A 24,963-nucleotide genomic window follows, 5' to 3' on the forward strand; every position below is an offset into this window, starting at 1 on the left:
TTCAATTGTTTAATTTTCCATTAACTTCAAATAATAAAAAGAAATATTATAACGTAATTAAGAAGTATTCCTTCCAATATTTGCTGCATAATATGAATGTTGACAACCGTTACACAGTATAAAAGAACCAGTATTACAAAAGTAAACCGTAACCCCGACTATCTAGGCCAGTCAATATATGAATTAATTCTCGGAAACCAGAAAACAGTCGTCATATAACAACAATTATAAGAAGTTTCCACTGATTTTCTGATTAGAAGCTGTACCGGTTCAGTGGTTAGAACATTACATACATTTTACATTAGCAGCCTGTAAATTTCCCACAGCTGGGCTAAGGCCTCGTCTCCCTTCGAGGAGAAGGTTTGGAGCATATTCCACCACGATGCTCCAATGCGGGTTGGTGGAATACACATGTGGCAGAATTTCGTTGAAATAAGACACATGCAGGTTTCCTGACGATGTTTTCCTTTACCACCGAGCACGAGACGAATTATAAACACAAATTAAGCACATGAAATTCGAAAGTGGTGCTTGCCTGGGTTTGAACCCGAAATCATCGGTTAAGATTCACGCGTTCTAACAACTGGGCCATCTCGGCTCGGTAAGAACAGGTGAAAATAAATTGAAGATTACGGTTTCAAGTTTAGGCACGAATTTTCACTGAATATTTACGTGCTTAATTTCGGTTTATAATGACGTGACCGATGACAAAACAACACGAAAACCTGTCACAAATCTGGAGAAAGACCCCAGAGCCTGATTAACCCGACACTATACCAAAGATATCCCGGATGTCAGTCTATGCGAGGTTAGTATGGCTCTCAAACAACTTAAGAATAACAAGACGAAGGGTGATGTTGGAATTACGGCTGAGCTGCTGATGGCAGGCGTAAAGCCGGTTTTAAAAGCCCTTCAGAAACATTTTAATTCCGTCATACTCGAGAGCAAAACGCCACAAGCGTGGAACAGAAGTGCGGTGGTGCTTTTCTTCAAAAGAGGCGATAACACCCTACTGACGAATTACATTCCCATCTCATTTCTGAGCCACGTTTATAAGTTGTTTTCGAAAGTCATTACGAATCGTCTCGCACGCAGATTTGACGACTTGCAGCCTCCCGAACAAGCCGGTTTCCGTAAAGGCTTCAGTACCATAGACCACATACATACGCTACTGCAGGTTATACCGGAGGACCGAAGAGTATAACTTGCCATTAGGCTTAGGCACATTGCTCGAAGAACCGACGGCCGATGGGGCCGACGAGTTCTCGAGTGGCGATCGGAAGATGCAGCGTGGGTAGGTGGTCCAAGGTGATCCGACGACCTGGTGAAGTTTGCGGGAAGCTGCTGGTTGCGAGCTGCACAAGACCGGTCGTTGTGGCGATCTTTGGAGGAGGCCTATGTCTAGCTGTGGACGTCCCACGGCTGAGATGATGATGATGAAAATTTGCTCGCTCGAGACCAACCGTGGGACATTAGTAGATAAATTAATAGATTTTCTAACTTTACCAATTTTCTGTTTGTGGAACACGAGGGACATCACTAATCTCTTCTATCACATACAAATTGAAGTTTTATATTATAACTGTTTATAAATAAATTGAAAAGAAACGATACAGTTCTATTTGTATTTTCTAAATGCATATATATTTTTTGGCGTAGTTTTACGACAAGATTCAAAGGCATACTTCTAGATAAGATATCAGAATACACGTGACATATGACATTTTAGTAAACTGCTATTATTATTAGGACGATTCTATAGACATCACTAAGAACTGTTAATATGCGTTCACATTCAATAATTTTTTATTTTTTATATAACTGGCTAACCGTTTAGTCTTCTAGATATATTATAGATATGTCCATTTTTATTTGTGAATAACGTGAATAACGTCACGTGAAAACTATTGAAAGTGTTGGTATGAGAATATGACCCAATGACGCGGAATCATCCGTAGATGGTTAGAGACTATTTTGAATCAAATGATATCAATAACCGGGCAGATAACAGCTAGTAATATATAAGACAATATTTCAATACAATAAGTATCAAGTCAAGCGATCGCTGGATCCGTAATTTATTTGCTTTTACTCTTACCGATGGCCGTCGTCTTCAATTATTTATTTTTTACTTGTATTGTATCTCTAAATTTATCAGCTCAAATTGCTACATGCAAACAGCTACTTTTTATTCATGGAAAACGCTTTCATTTGAATAATACTGTGTTGTTATTAATACTATTAATAAATACACCAGTACACAGAATATTTATTTATTATTATTGTTTTATTTTATAAATCTCATTCCATGCGCGACTCTCTTTTTATTTTTTTTTAATAATCATTTTGCGCGGAAGAACATCTTGTAATATTTCTTAAAGCCATACGAATGACGTTCTGAAATCGATTACACTTTTATGAAATCGGATACAATAACAAAATATGAGTTTATTAAATATATAATTATAATATAAATGTAAATACATAAATAAGTATTTCTAATACTATGTATTGATAACGTACAAGTAATTTGAACTGAAGCTATGATTTAATGTTTCTGAGTTAATTTATACATATAAATGGGTGCTGGTATTCATAAAAGATAGATATGTACCCGTGTAGTTTTTGTACCAAAGACCTTTTAAGGCTAGTAGTGTGACCTGTTAGAAATAAGTAAGGACTTTTTCCTTAGGCTTCCTCTAGGTGATCATTCCCTCTCTTCCTCCTTCTATTGTATACGGTTTCATTTTCTAAATTAATAGCGTAAGCCGATTTTTGTCCCAGTGATTATGGGACGATGGCTGCACATAAAAAATATGGTTATAAACTAATTTTGAAGAGCTCCAGCCGTACATTTGCAGAAAATTAAATAGGTTTCTTGATTGAAATTTACTGAATTGTTAAGATTTGACAAATAACTAATTTTAAAAAAGTTACTGGCCGGTTTGAGAGTAGTACTACAGCTGTATAAGAAAAAAAAAATCTACATACTCCAATTCTAAATGATCTAATGAATACTATTTGATATTAAAAAAATAATTTAAAAGAGGTTTCATCATTTTGGCGCCAAATGCAGATGAGTGACTGGCAGTTTAAAATAAAATGAAATCAAAACAAAACTTGTCATAGGTCTCGAATTCCTAAAAAATCTTTTGAATAAACGCGAAGTTTCGCGGGAGATCTACTAGTTTAATAATATTGTTTCAATTCACACGTGATTATTAATAATGATTTTATCCTTTTCACTTAATTATTCTCAAACGTAAAATTATTTGATAATGCCTTTCGTTTACTTATATAGCGAAAGCAACTGCGTTACAACCGGGTGACTAAAGTCACCTCTCATTGTTATTTTTTAATTTTACCCTCTACTTGTCAATTGTCTTGCCTGACAATTACCGATGTACCCAAGATGTTAAGCTTATTATAGTAATTTATATTATATTATAGTCATTTATGTGACTTCTCATATAAGTGAATTGAATTATTTAGGGAAATAAATAATCTTAAACTTTTCTATGGACATCTTGAAAATCAACAAATCAAGTGAACAAGACATTCGTAGATAATGTCGAAATATCGAGCTCCACCAAATAAAAATAAAAAACATGGTAAATATCCCGTTTTAGATAATGTTAGTAAATCAAGTACAGTCCTGACTTTGTTGATATAATATTAATAATTTAAAAAAGTGGCAACACCTACATAGTATGTAATGTTTATTTGTGTAAGCCTGTCTGTCCCAATCCCTACGTTGAATTCGATTGATATAAGACGTTTTTTTCAAGAATCCAAAACTCAACAAACAAAGAATTACAGATAGCTCACTTTCTTTGTAGTATGATTTTTGATACAGAAGTCATAAAAGGTTTCAATTGTCATTTTTATTTCATGCGAAATTTGATTGTAAGTACTTATTCGGAAAATAGATTCTGCATATTTATAGCATAGCTACAATTTTTTTTTTTAATTTCGAGATATGAAAGTGGTCAAAGAGATATGGTAAATACTCGTCCATATATTGAATTCAATGAAAATTGTCAGATAACTTAGTTTGTAATTTGATAAAAATCTTACAATATTTTAAAGTTTGGATGGATAGATGGGATGAATTTTCGTTACTCAACTACGTCAGAACGACTGAACGGAAAGGAATGAAATTTGGCACAGAGATAAACATATAGATACTTAGAGTTTGGAATGTACATACATAGGTCAATTTTTACCCCGGAAAAATATCCCTAACTCCGCGCCTCACAAGCAGGCCAATCCGCGGGCGGAAACTAGTAGTGTATTAAAGGAATTATAGATACCATCATTTTTTAAATTTAAAAATTATAATTTACCTAATATCAAATGAATATTAACGTAATACTAGATCCGACATAAAACCGTTAAAAAAATTAAAAAATATATCGTAAGAGAAACAATTTTTAAAAAAGTTAACAGTCTAGAGAATAACGGGTCGAGAATCTACAAAAGAATGAAATAGTAAAATCTGACCACGTTTTTAATTTGTGTCAAGCGTGTACTCACAAAGAAATGTAAAAATAGGACCAAGAATCTGTCATACGGCGCCGTATTGCAGTGGTTGCATTTCGCGCATGCGCGTCTGGGTTGTCAGATACGAAAAATGATTACCCATTAAAAAATATAATTAAAAAAGTCTTCATTAATTACAACGGTTAACATTAACGGATATAATATCACTGTGCAAATGTATATTGATTGTAGTGAGAAATGTCTTTTAAGAATGCAAAGATATTTTATTTCATAAAACGCTTTCTAGTGTCACTACATATTTTAAAATAAAGTCTAAAGTCTCAAAAGTTGTCTATAAATTGGACTTTTAAACAGCTTTCACTAATAGACGGAGTGATTCATAAGGAATTTTTAGGTTTTGTGTAAATTAGCTGAAATTTGTATTTAATTATAGAAGTTGTCGAAAAAAAAAGTGCCAACCGATAGAGCGTGTATTTGATTGAAACGTTTTATGTAGACTATTATTCTACCCGTGCGAAACCGGGGCTGATAATTGTAATAATATTACTTTTGTTTTCGTTCTAAAAAAAGTAAAAGTCATTTTCATTTAATTACGTATTAATTTTTTACCTCTCATAGAGTCCAAGGAGTGAAATATTAATAAAATTGAACCTGACGATTTAAGCTATTTCGTATGCTATTTAGTAAGAATTCTTGACTACACTCGGCTTAGTAGCCGACTTGACTACATGTTAAAAAATTAAGTGTATAAAATAAAATGCTTAAATTGATTGATATGACACTTAATATATCTAGTAGACCACACATTTATACGTTTAAGCAGCAGTTTTATTACCACGAAGAAAGGGTAAATATAGTAATATGGCAACGCAGGAGAATCGTTTGGCGCGCGCGCGAAATAACCCCTCAAATCATGATGGCGAACGTTCAGGAAGCGCGCCTCGCGTACGTCTGAATCATTGAATACGCGTATTACAACATTCCCCCGTTATAAATAAATTACTGGTGTGTCAATAATGTTATAGTTTTAGTGCTAAAATCCGGTGGGTATTTCTGTGTGCCAGTGCGTCATTATTGTGTTGCATGAGTGATCCCAATGGGGTGCTGGGTAGTGCGCGGGATGATGGACGCCGTACGCCGGCCAGCACCGAACAGCTAACGTTAGTATTTCTGTATATATACCGAGAAACGAGGTTTTAGTTAATTAAAATGACGTGCTTACTTAAAGTAAATTATTTATACGCGTTATAATTCACTTCACTTCACTTTACACTCCAGAGGGTACTATGAGGTCTACCACACCTTCAGCGAGAAATTTATGCGACATTCTGCGTAATTATGATATGATATAAATTATGATATAAATATGTATGTGAGTATATAATGTATATCATTCATTATCAAGCCTATATTCAATATTTCGTATAATAAAATATGTAAAGTAGAAATTTATTTAATTTAATAAAAATGACACAATAAATATACATGTATATGTACTAAAATATCGTACTGATAAATAATAATAATAAAAATATATGTATCTATAGATTTTAATTAATGTATTACTAATTGTGAGGTGCCTCTGTGTGGTCTGTTAGTGTGTCGTAATGATTTTTTTTGGCAAAATTAAGTCAAAGTCAAACTCAGATTTCAAAGTTTTCAATACACAGATTAATTTTATATATTTTTTAAATATTGTCGATATCTTTCGAGAATTACTTTTTCAAAAATAATTAAATAAATTATCAATTCTACGTACGAAATGATAAATTTAAACCGAATTTATTGTTGAATAACAATATACGCTATTAATAATATAATAAATATAATTTAAAATAATTTTTTCTTTGTGTTCATTATGACATCTGCTAGTCGAATTACCGCTTCCACCAAATGAGAAGTATATTTAAATAAAATATATATTTAGTACATTCAGATAGTTTTTGCTATAGAAAAGTGAATTTAATAAATATACAATCAATAGAATCAAAGCCATGAAACTAATGCATATTTTATAAGACTTTTAGTCCCATGAATCGAAAACTAGCAACGAAATATGAATTTGTAAAATTAAAAAAGAAAAGAAACAACATTACTTTATTTTCGTGTGAATAAAATTATACAACAAGTCCAAATCAACGTACCAAACTATATGACGATGTAGTTTTGTTTTGTTATCATATATTTTTTTATTATTATATATTTTACGTATCATGTAACGATTAACTCATCACCGTTATTATTCGTATGCCCTTTACTCCTTCATTTGGGGTCGATGTGGTAAGTAAACTGCATAAAATGAAATTACGTTTACACTAAAGTAATTACTTGTTAGAATGACTTTGTAATCGTTTTACGCTCGTTAAAATGTTTATAAGTACCGTGCCCGTGAGTACTATTATGATCCAGTGCTTAAAAGACGTGAATCTTAATCGATTATTTCGTGTCTAAGTCCGGATTAACCACTGAATTTTCATTTTTTTTTATGGTATTGATTGGCGGACGAGCATATAGGCCACCTGATGGTAAGTGGTCACCACCGCCCATAGACAAAGGTGCTGTAAGAAATATTAACCATTCCTTAAATCACCTATGCGCGACCAACCTTGGGAACTAAGATGTTATTTTCCTTGTGCCTATGATTACACTGGCTCACTCACCCTTCTAATCGGAACAAAACAATATAGAATGCTGTTATTTGGCGGTAGCATATCTGATGAGTGGGTGGTACCTACCGAGACGGGCTTGCACAAAGCACTACCACCAATAAATGTGCTTAATATGTGTTTATAATTAATCTCGTTCTCGTTGGCAAGATAAAAATTGTGAGGAAAGCAGCTCGTGTCAGATGAAAATCTGCCACACGTGTTTTCTCACAGTAGCGTGCTGGAATGATCTTATTATATATACAGGCTGTTACTTTTTTACGTATTATGTTGTAGTTTTTTTTTAAATTAATTTTGTTGAATATACGCCAAGGGCAATATTCACATGTAACGCTCAAAGACAAGCTCTACATCAATGAATACGTCAAGACGAATTCCGTCACTGCTGTGCACTGTAACATATGCTCATTGTGGAATTTATATTTGTCACAATACATTTGAATACTCTTAATGCTCACTGTATTTAATAATTAAAGGCAAAGTCACGCGCAATGCTCATTTTATTCTGAGGAGAGCCTAAAGAGTCTGCGGTTCTTGTGTTAATACACAATAAAACTAATCAATGATTTGGATATACTAATTTGTTGTTTGTGTTATTTGGGTAGCGTATAGGATTATTTTGGTGGGTCTTGCCCACATCTGTCTCTAACTGGCAACACCCATGGCCTGTTGGCATGAAAAATATACAGCCATGTAAAACCAGTCTGGAAGTATGGGGAATTTTAATGAATTCTTAATTCAATTGTAACTGGTCCTAGCACTGACTTATTGTCTCTTTAAAATACAATACATACGTCAAAGACAGTGAGATAGCTGATAGTTCGCACTACCCAAGTATTTGCTCTAGTAGCGAGCTAAATGGACACGCCTGAAACGGTGCTCTCTTTTTTTCGATTTACTTGCTTTACGATCGGCATGGCTTGGCACGCGTTTGTTCATGCGGCTAGAGGGTGCAAGGAATCCATATATCTTGATCCATTAGCTAAGTCATCGATTCGACGATGCAGGGTTTCATCATTTATATAAAAAGCTTATTCGGCTTCCAAACCCTACTTTTAACACTGTCCGTGTAATCTTGTTTCAAGTTCTTTATAATAGTCTAATCTACATCAAGGCTTAAGTTGATTCTATAAATAAATACTGGATTATATACTTATACAATGTTGCCATTATATTGCCACGTGATCCCCAAATTGTTGCACTGATTTAATTTAGTGACAAATATGTTGATGGTGTTATTAAAAGATTATACACATGGTTATGATTGACGTATACTCATTACGTCAGATTGTCGTATATTTTTACACTTCCGATATTCTTGGTATGGGCAACTTTGTTTGTTTTCTGTCTAAGTTTACATTGGTTTTGGTGATAATGATGTTTTGTTCCAATACCGTAGTTGTACTGTTGTTATACAGACATTCTTTTGTTTACGTTTTTACATTTGTCGTTGTCCAAGAACGCTTCTATCTTGGCTTCACGGAAGACCAGTGTTGTGTTCAAAAGGCATAATATGCTGAAGACCATTTTGGGTATCAAATCTCAAATAGTTATTTAATATGTTTATCTGAACATTATTTATTAGTAATTAGTTGTTTTTTTCTAAACTTTTCTCTCTTTTTTTTTATTCGCTATCCTTAACACCTTTTTCCTTTTATTTCAAGACAAAGATATAGCTATTACTTAGTAGCTTAATAATGATAAAAAAATTGTTATTTGCATCGTATTTTATTAGAATAATCCAAAACTTACCGCATTGTTTGCAATAAGAGAGACAGATAAAGAAAATAAACTGAACAATTTTACTACCCGTAAGAAAAACGAATCGTTTTTTGAATGTAGTGACCGAGCTAAACGAAAAGGACATAAAGAGCGATTGTTATGTTAAAACGCATTCTGTAGTCAGTACAATAAAAGTCCAACGACTTTATATTTTATTTGGAAGAAGTGGACCATTTTCCTTCTCTTAAAATTTTCCTTTATTATTGTTGTGCTAAAAATAACCATATTATTCTATTTCCATATGTGTAGGTGAGACAGTTTATCACGCTGGTTCGTTACCTACGAATGCCAAGGCTTTGCTTAAGTACACAAATGATAAAGCTAACTCAATTCCACTGACTCCACTTGAATAGGGCGTTTATCTTTAAAAACGACACGAACACTGTCTTCCTTCCTTTATAATTTTACTAGCTGTTGCCCGCGGCTTTGCTCGCGTGGAAATTTATTATATTACAGAATAATTTAAAATATTACGTTAATTTAAGACCTCATTTGTGGTTCGACTTTCGTGGGCTAGATACATCAGACTGCTTACAGAGCTCACTCTCGAACAGGCTATTTAGGGCTGTCTATGCTAAAAACTGACTGAATTTGACGTTGTGCTTTATTAATTGTCATTGTGAAGCATTCTTTAAGCGCGAACTCTACTCTCTTGAAATTATAGGGGTATTCTGGTGGTATCATGATATTCGTGGATTATACACTATTTCTATAGAGAACCCTTAATATTAGTCTGGTGCCGTTGCATAACTTTTGAGGTCTTAAATTCCTTAGTAATATTATTGGCGCGCCAATCTCCTAACATAAAAAATGACGAACTTCCAAACGAACCTATATACGAAATTTCAACCCCTATTTCAACCCTTAGGGGTAGAATATTCAGAAACGCTTAAATACATATCTTCTCATTTCTAATGAGTAGCCCAAAAATAAAGTGACATGTAGTCTCTAATTTAAAAATGACGGACTTCCATACAAATTTTCAACTTTTATTTCATCTCATTAGAGGTTGTATATACAGAAACGCTAAAATACATATGTACTAATTTTTAATCAGTATCCCAAAAACACAGTTTCGTGTTTCTAACTTAAAAACTAACAGACTTCCATAAAAAATTTCAACCATTATTTCACCCCCTTAGGGGTAGTATATCCAGAACTGCTAAAATCCATATCTACTTATTTTTAATCAGTATCCCAAAAATAAAGTTTCGTATTTCTACCTTAAAACTAACGGATTTCCATACAAATTTTAACCCTTATTTCACCCCTTTAGGGGTAAAAAATCCAGAAACGCTTAAATACGTGTCTACTCATTTTTAATCAGTATTTCAAAAATGAAGTTTCATGTTCCTAACTTAAAAAATGTAGGCATTTGATACAAACGCTCAACCCCTATTTCACCCTATTAGGGGTTGAATTTTCAAAATTCCTATCTTAGTGGGTGTCTACTCAATAAAACGATCCTACTCACCAAATTTCAAGGCCCTAACTTTAATAGTTTACGCTCGGCGATGATGAATCAGTCAGTCAGGACTTGTTATTTTATATATATATGTATATAGAAGATCATGACTGGGAATTGTATCTGCGAACGTTCGCGAATTGATACACACTGATTTTATTGCTTGATTGATTATTACAAAAAATTATGATTGTTTCATAATTAATATTAAAAATGTAATTACTATAAATTGATGAATATTTTTTTTATTTTTTAATTTTAATTTTAATGCAACGGATCCTAAAAACTATAGACCGATTACTTGTTTACCGACGGTCTATAAGCTCCTTACCTCCATTCTGATATAATGTATGAATGCATGTAGAGCGAGGAGAGATTATGGAATCTGACGGATTACAACTTTCAGATTCCATAAACTTTAGATCACTGTCCGCAAACGAATCATACAAATACTTGGGTGTGTCGGAAGCGTTAGGCATCAATGTGACTGACATGAAACAATCACTGCAGGAGCGTTTCTTTGGTCGTCTGAAAAAAGTACTCAAGAGTCTTTTGTCGGGTGGCAATAAGGTTCGCGCCTTCAATGGTTGGGTCATGCCGGTCTTGATGTACTCTTTCGGCATACTCAAGTGGACTCAAAAAGAACTAGACGCCTTGGATAGGAGAGTCCGTGTCCTGCTGACTGCATATCGGATGCATCATCCTCGGTCTTCGGTGATGAGATTGTATATCCCACGGAGATGTGGTGGCCGTGGCTTTTTAAATGCCAAGACCCTACATAACCGTGAGGTATACAAACTCAGGGAGTATTTTCTCCACACTGACTTGGATATGCACCGAGATTTTTTAATTTATTATTATTAATTACTTAAAGTTAATCTTGACTAACATTATAAACGCGAAAGTGAGTTTGTTTGTTATGATACATCTTAAATACTCAACCGGTCATCATGACATTGTCAGGTGTAGAGAAGGACATAGTGTACCTTACACTCAACTTTACATACGGGCGTAGCTGGGGTGGTTGTGTGTATGAAATTTTAGTGCTTATTATTATTATTAATTTTATGTATTTTATTTATAATATGTACTGTGACTATGTACAATATAAATAATTATGACCGTTTCTTTACGTTCAATAAAATGCAACGACTGCATTGCTATTACGAGATTTGATTGGAGGCAATTCTCTGCAAATTACTTTTTCAAAGAACAATATTAAATTACTTTTCCTATTAGCCGTGTAATCAAGTTATTCGATGTATTGATAAGTGTATTCTAGCTCTGAAACATAATATCCTGAATAGCAATGATGCGAAGGTGATAATTTTTGATTGGGACTGGTCGTGCAGATTTGTGGTCCCAAGAATTTAACTCAATTATGTATTTCAAAAGGATGTTTATTAAAAAGGTCAACGAGTGCAATATTTCTTATTAGTTTTTAAGATTAATTATTAGTCTTAAGAGGAAATGATGATATGACATCAATAATAAAAAAGGCAAAGATAAGTACAGAGACATCAGAAATATATGTAATTAAATCTATTATTAACGAACATCTTAGCAATTTTCTTTGTGAAATGTGGCGCTATGTTCACGCCTTGAATGCCTGTGGCTTGTGTAACTGCGCCAAAACGAATCTGAATCGTGTTTGATGAATGTTCGCACTTCGTTCTCAGTTTTAAGTCGGTATTTGTACCTACGTTAAAGGCAAATTTCACACTGTAAAAGCAGTACCAAGCTGTTTTTTGTTTTTTTTTTTTTTTTAATAAGTTTGAAGTTAAATATTTGGGTTACGGTTATAATAGAAGCAAAGTAACCAAGCAAGTAGATTGCGTTTAATAAAAGTATTAGAACGAACAAATTTATCACTCTATCTTCACGAGAAAATCGCTGTGTGCATACCATTAAAGCCAAGAGACTAAGGCATGCCTTATTTATTAGTCTATTTGAAATGTTACAAAAGATTGTTATATTTATTTTACCACACTATAAAGATAAATACATTCGAATGATAAAAGCAAGTGAATAATGTAACGGCATTCATAGATTTTTTTAAATTGCCATTAAACAAATCTACACCTCAACTTTCCGTCCAATGACCGTTAAATAGCTATAGATGATCCTACATTTAAATAATGTACATTTTGATAAGTTTACTCGTTTTAATGTCTTCGAGTTTCTAATTGACTCTATGACTATTTAATATCGGTAATGATCACATAATATAATAAATGTAGTAAATTCACTATAGTCACATTATAGGAAACGATAATTTAAAACCATTTAGTGCTCATGACAAACTCAATTATTCTTGGGCTGGTAGTAATGTAGAAGCTTCTATGTAATAATATTCTTATAAGTCTTTGTATGTTGTGGAGAGTTCGTATGAATTTTATTGAATTTTGTCACCGCTGGCACCCAGCCAAACCTGCTGACGTCGTTCGACGTCATAATATTACGTTAGATATACGTATATTATACCATCGTATATATATATTTTACATTTTAGTCAAATCGTTGTTTTGATTTATCTTGAAAATTTATAGCGACGGATGAATTTAATAATGATTTCATACAGTATATACCTAGGTAGTTGATGTACGCGAGTTCAACGCGAATTATCATTGTATATAGTCGTAGATGCTACGAGTACTTTTCCAACTAGGGTAATGTGTTTATCTTGTTTATGTAATTGTATGTTTCCACAAAGAGTCGGGCGAGAATACAATCGTTGAAATATTCCTAGTTCTTTCTGACGCCAAGTGTTCGATGGTATTTGTTTAACTCTAACGTTTTATATATTTTGGTTATTCTCGGTCGTGTAGACATTCGGAATGGTTAAAATTTCTTATATTAATCTTCGTAAATAAATTTATTTCATCATAATAATGCTCAGCCAAGATCGACTATATTTTTGTTAAATTGGAACATAATTACTACATTAGTTGTCCTGTTTGTTCTGGCAGCTGACTTATATTCGTATGACTTACTCCGAGATTCTTGGTTCAAGTCACATGTTGGGCGAATATAGTATCGCGAAGTTTTTTTTTTATATTATAGTTGGCAAAAGAGCAGGAGACTCATCTGATGGAAAGTGACTACCACCGCCCATGGATATCAGCAACACCGGCGGGCTTGCAGGTGCGTGGGCAGTATTTAAAAAATGAGTACGCTCTTTTCTTGAAGGTTCCCACGTCGTATCGGTTCGGAAAGATCGCCGGCAAAAGCTGATTCCACAGAGTGCTTGTGCGAGGTAGAAAATGGCATAGAAATTGCGCTGTTGTGGATTTTCGGACGCGTAGGTGGTTCGGGTGGAACTTAAATTGAGAGTCCTTACACTCGAGCTTTGGAAAGCTCTCAAAGCTGTTCGATGGCTGAATTCTTTCTGGTCGTGTCGTGTCGTCAGATTGTCGTCCCATTAGATTATGAAGCTGAGGAAAAGATTTACTTAGAGATGTGCTCCGGTTGCAAAGTAGGCCAAGCCATACACAACATTTTTTATCCTTTTGTACTAACCATAACATTCCATCTTATTTCTCTATATAACCGACTTCTAATTTTATGCCAAAAATTATGAAAAAAAGTTAATTATATTTATTCAAGTAAGAAAATAAAGGCATATTACAGAAATAACTTTTGTGAACACATAGGCGTGATTGGTCAAATATGAAAAATATGCCAAAAAAAAAGTGCATGTACGTGCGTGAGAAGTTCTACTTCTTCGGCATAACTAAATATAGTTTATAATTGCATGCGAAAGATAATCTACTTGTTAACAATATAATAGTAATTATTATTATGATACATAAAATATTAAATGTTCATAATTTTATTTGGTAAAATAAACATTACAAATTAAGATATGGTGTGAATTTGCTGTCTATTCCAAGCGACTTGCCACTTAATCGGTGTTTTGGCGAACGACTTCATCATGTAGTTAATGTCACCCTGTGACATCATAACAATTAACTCTTATATTTTTTTCATAACACGTACAAAAATGTTGGGTCTTCACGGTCGTATATTGTATCATCGATAGTATCGCTAATATATTATATGGATAGTTAAATATTCATTATTGAAACAAGATGATCCTTTAGTTTGAACATGTCATGTATTGTAAGTTTATAGCAATGTATTTTTTTAAATTAAAATAATTTAAATCAGCCAGTTGTAGAGCAAACGTAGTCCAATAGACTGATCGATACAGCGCACATCCTTGTGGCCTCCTTCGATGTGGGAAAGCCAAAAGTCGTCATATTTTTTTTCGATATAATACTTAATTTTCAAAACACTACTAGACTTTATTTTGTATATTATATTCGGATATTTTGCCGGTCAACTCGCAATAATTTTTTATTATTTAAAATTCGTGATCATGATTATAAGTCGAATATGTGCAATTAATGATAATTTAAAGTTTTTAAACTCTGACTCAATGATGCCCCGATTATTACATTGAGCGTTTTTCATTACTCATTTTAGTTTTAGATTTTCCCCAAGGCATTAACTTGAAAACCTCATTCTTTATATGTAATGTCTCTCTGAATATCGCATGGTCTATAGAAATATCAACGATAGGTTGTAAACTTATTAAAATATCCTTTATCTGAAAGAAATTTGAACCCAAACATTTACTTACTTACTGCATAATTAAATTTCATATGTAACGTAAGATCCATAAAATACCCGAGACACTGGGTTAGGAGCGTGGGCCGTTTGCCAATACTTGTTTGTTCAGACCCAGTTTATTGACGCCGCTGTGTCTGCGCCTTTTAAGGTCAGAGCGACGCCTTTAAACTAGGTAATTTTAACGAGTTATAACCTTAGTTAATAGCATTTCCTTTTATATTAGTAAAAGATAGGAATATTGCATAAGAGTTCCTTTAGATCACCTAACGCAGTGAGCGTTATGAAAAAGATAATATAAAAAAATTTAGTAAAATTCAACGTTTTGTAAACATGTTATATAATGAATATATTTGTATATTAATTAAAAATCGCATCATAAAATATGACATGATATTATGATACAACTGTCATGATATACAATCAATGTATAAGTAGAAGAGAAGTGCTCAACATAAATAGTATCTATTGAAACTGTATGAACATAACGTTGGTGCCATAATGATAGTCCGTCTTAGCCCATTCCGGGGCCCTAGAACACACAAGAATATACCCTAGATGAAATCAGCAATCATCTTTTTCGATACCCATTACTTTTAAAACAAAACTTGAAAAATTCCAAAAAATATTGTTATTAAACTTATTTAGTCGAATAAATAAGATTTAAAATTATGTGTTTTTATTTAATATGTTGCGACTATTTTTTGGTGAGCTATATTAATCTAAAATACAAAAGAATTTACAGTATAAGCGAATATGTTTGCCTTTCGGGGTGTGTGCCCTTATAGTAATAGCCCTTACGGTATGTAGATGGTTAAATATATATGAGTATTGAGTCGTGTACCTACTTATGATAGGGTATGATTTGAAAACGCCGTAACGATATAGGCCTATAACCTTGTTCTTTAGTTTAATCTTATGACCTTTTATATGAAAAATATTTTCACCGTTTAGTTGAACTATTTTGGTGTTTTAATTATTTCAGGATCGTTATATCTGTTGGAAATATAATATCGTCACAAAAAATATTCTGGGCATTCAAATATTCTAACTGAATTTTCTTTATTCGTTAAATATACTGTAACTGCAAAAATACTGGTTTTTAATTCATTAGCTTCACATTTTTGTGTTTTTGGGTAGATATTTATTTCAATTTAATTTAAAGATGATTTAGCTCATCTTTAAAACCTTTTTTAATATTTTGAGTAACGGTTTATTACAAAATATCCGATCTTTGCTATCTGACCCCCCTAAACTATGGGCGAACCAGTAACGGTAATCATTATTATAATAAATATTTTAGTAATATTTCAATCAACATTTTCCATCAAATATTTATGATAAGATTTGGGGTCTATGGCTTATGCGTAAAACAAGGCGAGGAAAATTCGGACTAAGTAATACAAATACCTAGAACGTGGTAAGTACTATTTGGTGTTACAGATTACCCGAATACTAATTATTATGTAGCTTGAAAGAAATATGAAACGTATTTTTTTAAATTAGACGTTTATCTACTTTACGTTTACTTTAGTTATAAAAATGGCGCCCAATGTGGGCTTACTTTTTTTACAAAACATTTGATCATTTCATTCTTCTTTGTGTACTTATATCGTACGTACCAAATCTTATACTATTTTGAAATGAATTTCTGTAGTTAAAATAACTCGTATAAAGCTTCAAAGCGCATCTTTTCATCGAGTCAAACATCTAACTTATTTAACAACTTACTGTACGAGATTTTTCCAGCAAAGGAATTTACGTACTTTTTAATGATACTGGACTCTTAATACAGACAAGTTCGTTTATTGAAAAGATAATTTAGGGCAACCATTGAACTTGAATTCATAATCAAGAGAGTTTATGTTTTAAACGTTATGAAGTGAAAATAACTTTTATATTTTATAATAATTCTTAAATTGAAAACAATTTTTGGTATTCTTTATTTTATATATAAGTTGTTTGTTACTTCCTTATTAGATTCAAAAATATCTAGTTTTATTGTTTTTTCATAATGCGTGGTAACCACTGTTTACCAATATTAAGTTTACGTTGGTCTTATGATACTATTTTTAATTTAATGTAAACTATTTTTTTCTCATTTCATAATAATCGAAATTTAAAGAAAAAATATTTACAGCTATCGCCAATTCGAAATATAGATTATACTGAGACGAGCTGATAAGAAACTCAGTTTGTTAATCTTTGTCAGCGATCATGTAATAATCATAAAACAGTATAAATACATAAAACAATGTACAAGGTCAACGAGGTAGGATCGTTCGTGTCGAGACATAATGCCCCTTCAGTGTTACAAATTCATTACGACGGCTAAAATCAATGAACTGTTGCGGAAATATCGATTAGCCGCATTTTCAGTTTTACTTAAAACAACCCTTAACTCGTAGGACGTCTGTGTAGCACCATCGGAACTGCACCAATTGTATCGCAACATTATCTGTTTTATTGTATTTTGTTTTAGAACCTGCATTATAAGATCTAGGTTACGGGTAGACCATAGGGGTATTCTTTTTTTTTTATTTTATAGGGGGCAAACGAGCAGGAGGCTCACCTGATGGAAAGTGATTACCACCGCCCATGGACATCTGCAACACCAGGGGGGTTGCAGATGCGTTGCCGGCCTTTAAGGAATAAGTACGCTGTTTTCTTGAAGGTTCCCAAGTCGTATCAGTTCAGAAAAACCGCCAGCGAAAGCTGGTTCCACAGAGTGGTTGTGAGAGGCGCAAAATGCCTTAAAAATCGCGCTGTTGTGGATTTTCGAACATCTAGATGGTGTGGGTGAAATTTAGAATTTTGACGAGATGTCCGAAGGTGAAATTCAGCTGCCGGGATTAATCCAAACAATTTCTCGGAACATTCCCCGTGGAAAATTCGGTAGAAGATGCAGAGTGATCCAACATCTCTACGCAGAGCCAAAGGATCGAGCAGATCAGAAAGTGCTTGATCGTCGATAATTCGAGCCGCTCTACGTTGGATACGGATACCCAGAGGTAAGAGCAGTACTCCATGTGAGGTCGAATTTGCGGCTTGTATAGTCTTAGGCGATGGGCCGACGTGAAATACTGTCTTGTCTTGCTGAGCACACCGAGCTTTTTTGATGCCAATTTGGCTTTGCCTTCCAATTGACCGCGGAACTGAACGAGGCTCGAAATATCAACGCCAAGTATCCCGATACTAGCTGTGGCGGCTATCGGAATGTTCTCAAATCGTGGAGATACGACGAATGGCGTTTTTTTGGCGGAGGTCGTGAGTACAGCGCAACCGGCACTGTACTCTGAACGAGACAGTGGTCCGACGAGCCCAGAGGGGGATTGACGATAACCTGATAGCTATCCGGATGGGAAGTCAGCAGAAGGTCCAACAGGGAAGGTGTATGATCCTCCACGTCTGGTATTCGCGTTGGCGAGGTGACTAGTTGTGTCAAATCATATGCTAAAGCGAAGTCGAGAACAGATCTACCCGCATGATCGGTAGTGCGTGATCCAAGCCATTCGGCATGGTGGGCATTAAAATCGCCAAGAACTACGATCTCTGCGGATGGGATCTGCTGCAGCACGGAATCTGTAGCCATTTGGACGTGCTCGACCAGTCGGTCGGTTTCGGCATTACCGCTATGGGACCTATATGATGTATGGTACTGATGATACTGATGACCTATATGATGTACGCTGATGGTACCCTCCTTGGGTAATGTAACCAAATTCTGCACAACCATGTTGTTTGAGGGGTCGAACGGGCCTCCGGGACTCTCACATACCAGACGAAACGCGGTAGCAATGCTACCACTTTACGTCGGTTTTAAGTGAGAGAGTGATACTTCCCCGGGCGTGCCGGCCCATTCGGCTGCAACCCGAAGGTATGCAGTGTGGCACTACCACTTGAGACTAGGGTATTATATTAAACTAGTTGTCATCCTCGGCTTCGCTCGTGTTTTATACGTAATTAATTTAATTTTTCATAAATAAAATATAGTTACTATTTAATGTTATTTAATTCGAAATATGACAACATTAAATGTCTCTGGTATAAATGGGAAAAAAATCTGAAAAAGATGACGAAAGGACACAGGGATTTAAAAGATGCCAAAATGATAGCGCGTACTTCATGAACGCCGACTTACGTATTCGGTTTAAAAATAGCACATTTCCGTTTGCATGCGACGCCTGACGGTCAAGTGTAGTCCATCCATAATTATCTCAGATATCAGTGTTTAATAAATTTTGATATGAAAGATCTCCTTGGTGGGTCAAACCTGGTCCTTGACGGCGTCGAATGACATGACGTTCTCTTATCCCGACATGTTCTCTGCTGAATATATATATTTATTTTAATATCGAACTCATTAAAACGATGCTGACCATACCAGTTAGTCAATATAATTGCTTAAATGGCAAGAAGATATTGTATCTACTTAATATTTTTTCCACCCATGTGAAGTCCCGGGAAACCGGGTCACTTCACATGGGTCACTGATGTTCAAGAGGTATACATTCATTGACAAGGTCAATTATTCTTATCGCAGACGAGACAGATAAACGAGCATCAAGTAAACCGTAGACCTGGGTTACTTAGAGCAGAGTCTAACCTTCCGGAATAGTAAACAATGATAAAATATTAGCAATAATTACGTGTAATTTAGTTGATTTTTAAGTGAATCTACATCGAAAATTGTGAGTTCAAAGTCTGGTATACTCTAATGGGTTGCCTTGTGCTTATTTTGTTTTTAAATTGATGCTCGGAATAACATCGTGTGGAATTCCGCATGGGTTGGATGGAAATATGCAGCCTGTTTACGACCAATCTGCATTAGAGCGTAGAATAAGCTCCAAAACTTCGGAAGGGGAAATATGCAGGGCCGGATCTACCATATGGATTTTTTGGGCTTCAGCCCAGGGACCTGTGGATTCAAGGGGGCCCCAGCTAAGTCAAGTCGAAGTCAAAAATAGACGAGAATGAGAAAGAATCCATAACTTTACTAAATTAAACAGATCGTATGGTTTGCAGCCCTGCGAGTCCTGCAATTAATCAAACCTATTCAATTAAGTCTACGTTCAGATATGTCTTAGGTGGGCCCCTAAGTAGTGTTAGCCCAGGGCCCCCTAAACTTACAGTCCGGCCCTAGAAATATGGCCTATGATCAGCACTTACAGGCCTCGTTTCCTCATAGGACTGAAAGATTTACAGGTAAAAGACAATGTTAATTAGAGAATAGTAGTTTATACAGTGACGTCATTTCATCATGTGTTTTATGAGTAGTTTTACGCCCCGCTTTACTTAGTTCATTAACCAGACACGTTTCTCTTTCATTGGCCACCCTTAGGGTGAACGGTCGTAAATTATAAATGGCAGGCTATCGCTTCATGTATATATTTATATAGCTATTCGATCACAATGACCTCTTATACTCGCTGGTATATAACATTGTACGAATTTGTATGGTCAGCTCATTTTTGTGTTAGGCAACCATGCATGTTCAAATAAAGTTGTATTATTGTATATGTATCGTATATCTATGTATATTAATAAAATCGTAATTCGTTTCATGCCAGAGTTATAAAATATTAGAAATATCGAGATGCCAAAGGTGATTTTTTAATTCATTGTATAAGTTCAAGATAATTTGTAGCTGTGTCTAAAGGTTATGTGATCTCAGGAACTCACATAAATGACAATAATGATGACTATAATATCCTCTTGACTCTTTTAGTCACGGCGCACATCGTCAATGGAGAATAAGAAATAATGTAGGATATTTTACAGTTCTCAAGTAACGCACAAACACATAATCATCACGATTGGAAGAAGCTTTCAAACTACTGAGGATTTTTAGGAAGAATAGTCCAAAAACCTTTTTAAAACCTGGAGTTTGAACCCTAGGACTCAGAAATCTATAACGTCACCTGCTACTAGACCAATGAATTTAGCTCTGCGATATCTTACTGTTGATGAAATTGCAGTATATATATTTTTTTTAATAGTATCGCATGGTAAAATAATAGCTGAATGAAACAAAGCTATTTGATATTTCTGAAGGGGATGAAAAAATGTTTAACTATTCAAAGCCGACCCTCAAGTTTTCGCGTAGAGACGGCACTCGAAAAAAATCATTGTACGTGTAGTTTATTATTGAAACTCCTTGAATGTCTAAGAGCAAAAGGTAAGTAGATTTATGCTAGTTTAGTAACTAGTTGTATGCTAGTGGTATGCTAGTTGTTTAACAGTTGTATAACATACATACATAATCAGCCTGTAAATTTCCCACTGCTGGGCTAAGGCCTCCTCTCCCGTTGAGGAGAAGGTATGGAGCATATTCCACCACGCTGCTCCAATGCGGGTTGGTGGTATACACATGTGGCAGAATTTCGTTGAAATTAGACACATGCAGGTTTCCTCACGATGTTTTCCTTCACCGCCGAGCACGAGATGAATTATAAACAAATTAAGCACATGTAAATTCAGTGGTGCCTGCCTGGGTTTGAACCCGAAATCATCGGTTAAGATGCACGCGTTCTAATCACTGGGCCATCTCGGCTTTTTAACAGTTGTATGTATGATGACTATGATTACAGTTAAATTCTATTATAACATGAATGGAGTTTCAAATGTGTAAGTCCTTTTAAACTATGCAATTAATATTCGAAAGGTAATCAAAGGGTGTATGAAATATGAAATAATAATTAATATTTAATGTAATTGCGTGGTTTATGTTATGAATGAAGTTAATTTTACGTGTTCATATTTTAATCATATTTAACGAACTATGAAATTTATTAACTTGTATATCCACGTAACCAACTAAAGTAAAGTTAAAGACTGTAACTGTCGCAATTCTATAGAAGGGTCTCTACTCATTTTATGGAGAGCTACCGCGTTACTTCAATGCGGATTGGTGGATACGTCAGAATTTTATTCAACATATGTAACCTTCGTGTATTGAAACCTCTTTTGATTTTGTTTTTCGGTAGCCACGAGGTGAATTTTAAACACAAATTAAGCAAAAGTACTTGTATGAACATGCGATTTTCGTTCATGATCACGTGCTCAATCTTCTGGAACATCTCAGCTCAAGCTGTCTGCTTTCAGCGCACATTTACAAAAAGCATAGAGTAGCCACGGTTCCCTTCCAGTTACGTCAATGTGATTCCATGTAGAACCGAACCCGCAGTTCGGCAACAAGGCCCGTGGATCGATAGGAAGTTAACCCACAAGGGTGTGTCGTGGGAGCGCCTCATTTGAGCGTCAAGGCGACTGATCATTATCATGCATTGCTAAAATTCAATCATTTTATTATTACAGTGGTTTATTTTTACAACAATTACTGTTTTTTTCCATTCTATATTGTTAAAAATAACTTACTTTAAAATAATAATTACTGTATGTGTAAAATTTTGGCTGTATTGGAAAAAAATAAGGTGACAATAAATCACTCGACCCGAATTTACGTAATGGACATGTGATAAAATTTTCATTACAATTAATTTATAATACCTTGATTTTTTCCTATTTAATTAAATCATTTCTTCAAAATATATAGCTACATAAAATGGCAGACCAAACCATGAACAGTATTGGTATTCTGTAAGAAGTAATTCGAAATTCACCACAGAACACGAGCGTCATATGTGAGAATGGGATATGCGTCATTGACTATAAAAAAATTAAATAATAATAAACACGTACGGCATATCACTAAGTCTGTCAACATTTCACGAGTGAGATACGAAGTGAATTCTTACAGAATCGCACAGCTGATTAATATTTCTATATTCAAATTGAATCATTTTTGTGGTATAGGTTTGTCCTGAGCATACAAATTGGTTTTTTACGACATATATGTATGTATGCCAAAATATCAAATTTATATCCAGGTCCGCAGGGGTAAAAACCAGGCGAATAAACGATGGAAATATTCGTCTCATTCCAAATTACGTTTTTGTTCCATTTACAGTTGAACCCCTTGGTCCTTGGACCTTGGAGTAATAATGCAAAAAACCTTTAGTAAAGTATAACGCTTCGTCTTATTGCCTCAATTGGCAACAGGAAGGCTCATTCATTTTTTGCCCAGAGAATTGGAATTGCGATTCAAGGGGGAAAATCTGCTAGCAATCTTGCTACTATTTTATGCGGTCATGATTTGTATTTTTATGTCTATATAATATATGAAATATATGTAAAAACAAAGTCGCTTTCCACAGTCTGTATGCTTAGATGTTTTAATCTACGCAACAGATTTTATGCAGTTTCATTAATAAACAGTGTCAAAAGTAAGGTTTATATATATATATATATTTATTTATAATATATTAATATTATTGTCAAGAAAGGCCGAGAATGATTGGTTTGATTTGATTGATTTTATATAAAGATCAAAATTTATAATAATTGCTCTATAAATCTTGATCTTATGGTGTGGTGACAAGGATGCCAATATCTCGATTTCCCCATCATATCGCAATTCTATGGTTTTGATCAAAATATCTGTAGACTATTTATATACAAAAAAAACACCATTTTCTGATTTAACATTTAGACTGCATATAATTTTTAAAAACAATATGAGCGCGTGATTAAGCTATTGTCGCCTCGGATCAGAGAAAGTGGGGATTATTTTTAATGTATTTTAAATTGTAAATTTCGATAAAGTCTTATAAAGATAAACAGCTAAGTTTCTTTCAACGGTTCCTCTTAGGTCTATTTATTTTCTGAACCAGTCGTAATATTGGCTTTGATTAATTATTATCGTTAAGAAAGTGTAATAAAGGAATTTGAATTTGGTTGAAAAATTGACCTTTTTATTTGACTAAGTTCTATTTTTTTTTACTAATCTATCGTATAGGCGTTATACCTATCGAATACCACAATTTTCTAATATTTGTATACACATTTTTCTTATTAATACGATACTTGACTATCTGTATGTATCTGAAGTTGAATCCTCTAAAGTTGTAAGGCAATTCGCTTCTGGTATCGTTTTGCCTTTGGGAATAAACTGACCTTTGAGGTAAAATTATACTGACTGCGAAATTGACGTCAACACCATCAATAATATTATAATCGCTGGTCACGTGATCTGAATAATTATGAACTAATACTTTCTAAAGAATTTATTTTCTTTAGACTCTGTAGGTAACCAGGTTAACATGATGACCAATAATGACGAATTCGATTTCCGTTCGATCTAGATATTTGAGCAGAGCCTTCCGCAGCCTCATCCGCACCTTGCTCGGTTCATGACTCGTTGATCATTCTTTACGGGGTGAGATTCATGATTGTGATCTCTCAGTACCACTCCTGCTCTTTGTCCCTCAAGTTTGCCAAAAGTAGGAATGAATTATCTCAGCCCGTTGATGTTATAAGAGCCGACGAAGGAAACTTTACTAAGCACAATCATCCACATGCTTGAAAAGTGGGTTTGCTACGAGCAAACGCATTCGTAAGGGGTTTGGCGTTAGTCAGGAGGCCGTAAAAGTCTGACAAATGTTTTGTCATGTCACCCATATAAATAGGGTAGATAATTATAATGGTGCTAACTGAACTGCAACTTTATTTATATAGATCTTTCAGGGTGTTATTCATATTCTAGGGGGTTTTTATGTTAAATAAGTATTCGCTCTTTCAATACAAAATTATAATATTTACATTAAAGTTACGTAAATTATTTCATAGTAATTTATTTATAAATGGGCTTACAACAGGTGGTGTTCGTCGATTTACGTTTACACATTTATATAAGATCGAAATTAGAAACATGAATGTTTAAGTACACTGCGTATATATTATATACAAGTATATGTAAAATTTATAATGGGGAACAACACGAAATAATATAACATGTTTTTCTATTGAAAATATGTAAATGTTGCCAGTGACGCAAAAGATATTTAAGATGTATTT

At 34.2% G+C, this 24,963-nt stretch overlaps 1 protein-coding gene across 1 annotated transcript in view; it reads left to right on the forward strand.

The window, feature by feature from the left end:
- The first annotated feature begins 5,414 nt into the window (after nt 1–5,414).
- The window catches only part of LOC113391534 (cholesterol transporter ABCA5-like), a 46,181-nt gene continuing 26,632 nt past the window's right edge, over nt 5,415–24,963 (forward strand). The window contains exon 1 of the mRNA XM_064218180.1: nt 5,415–5,663. Within this exon, the coding sequence (XP_064074250.1) occupies nt 5,587–5,663 (77 nt within the window). The 5' untranslated portion in view covers nt 5,415–5,586. The remainder of the gene's footprint in view (nt 5,664–24,963) is intronic.

This window comes from Vanessa tameamea, chromosome 21 (genome assembly GCF_037043105.1).
Source record: "Vanessa tameamea isolate UH-Manoa-2023 chromosome 21, ilVanTame1 primary haplotype, whole genome shotgun sequence".
NCBI lineage: Eukaryota > Metazoa > Arthropoda > Insecta > Lepidoptera > Nymphalidae > Vanessa > Vanessa tameamea.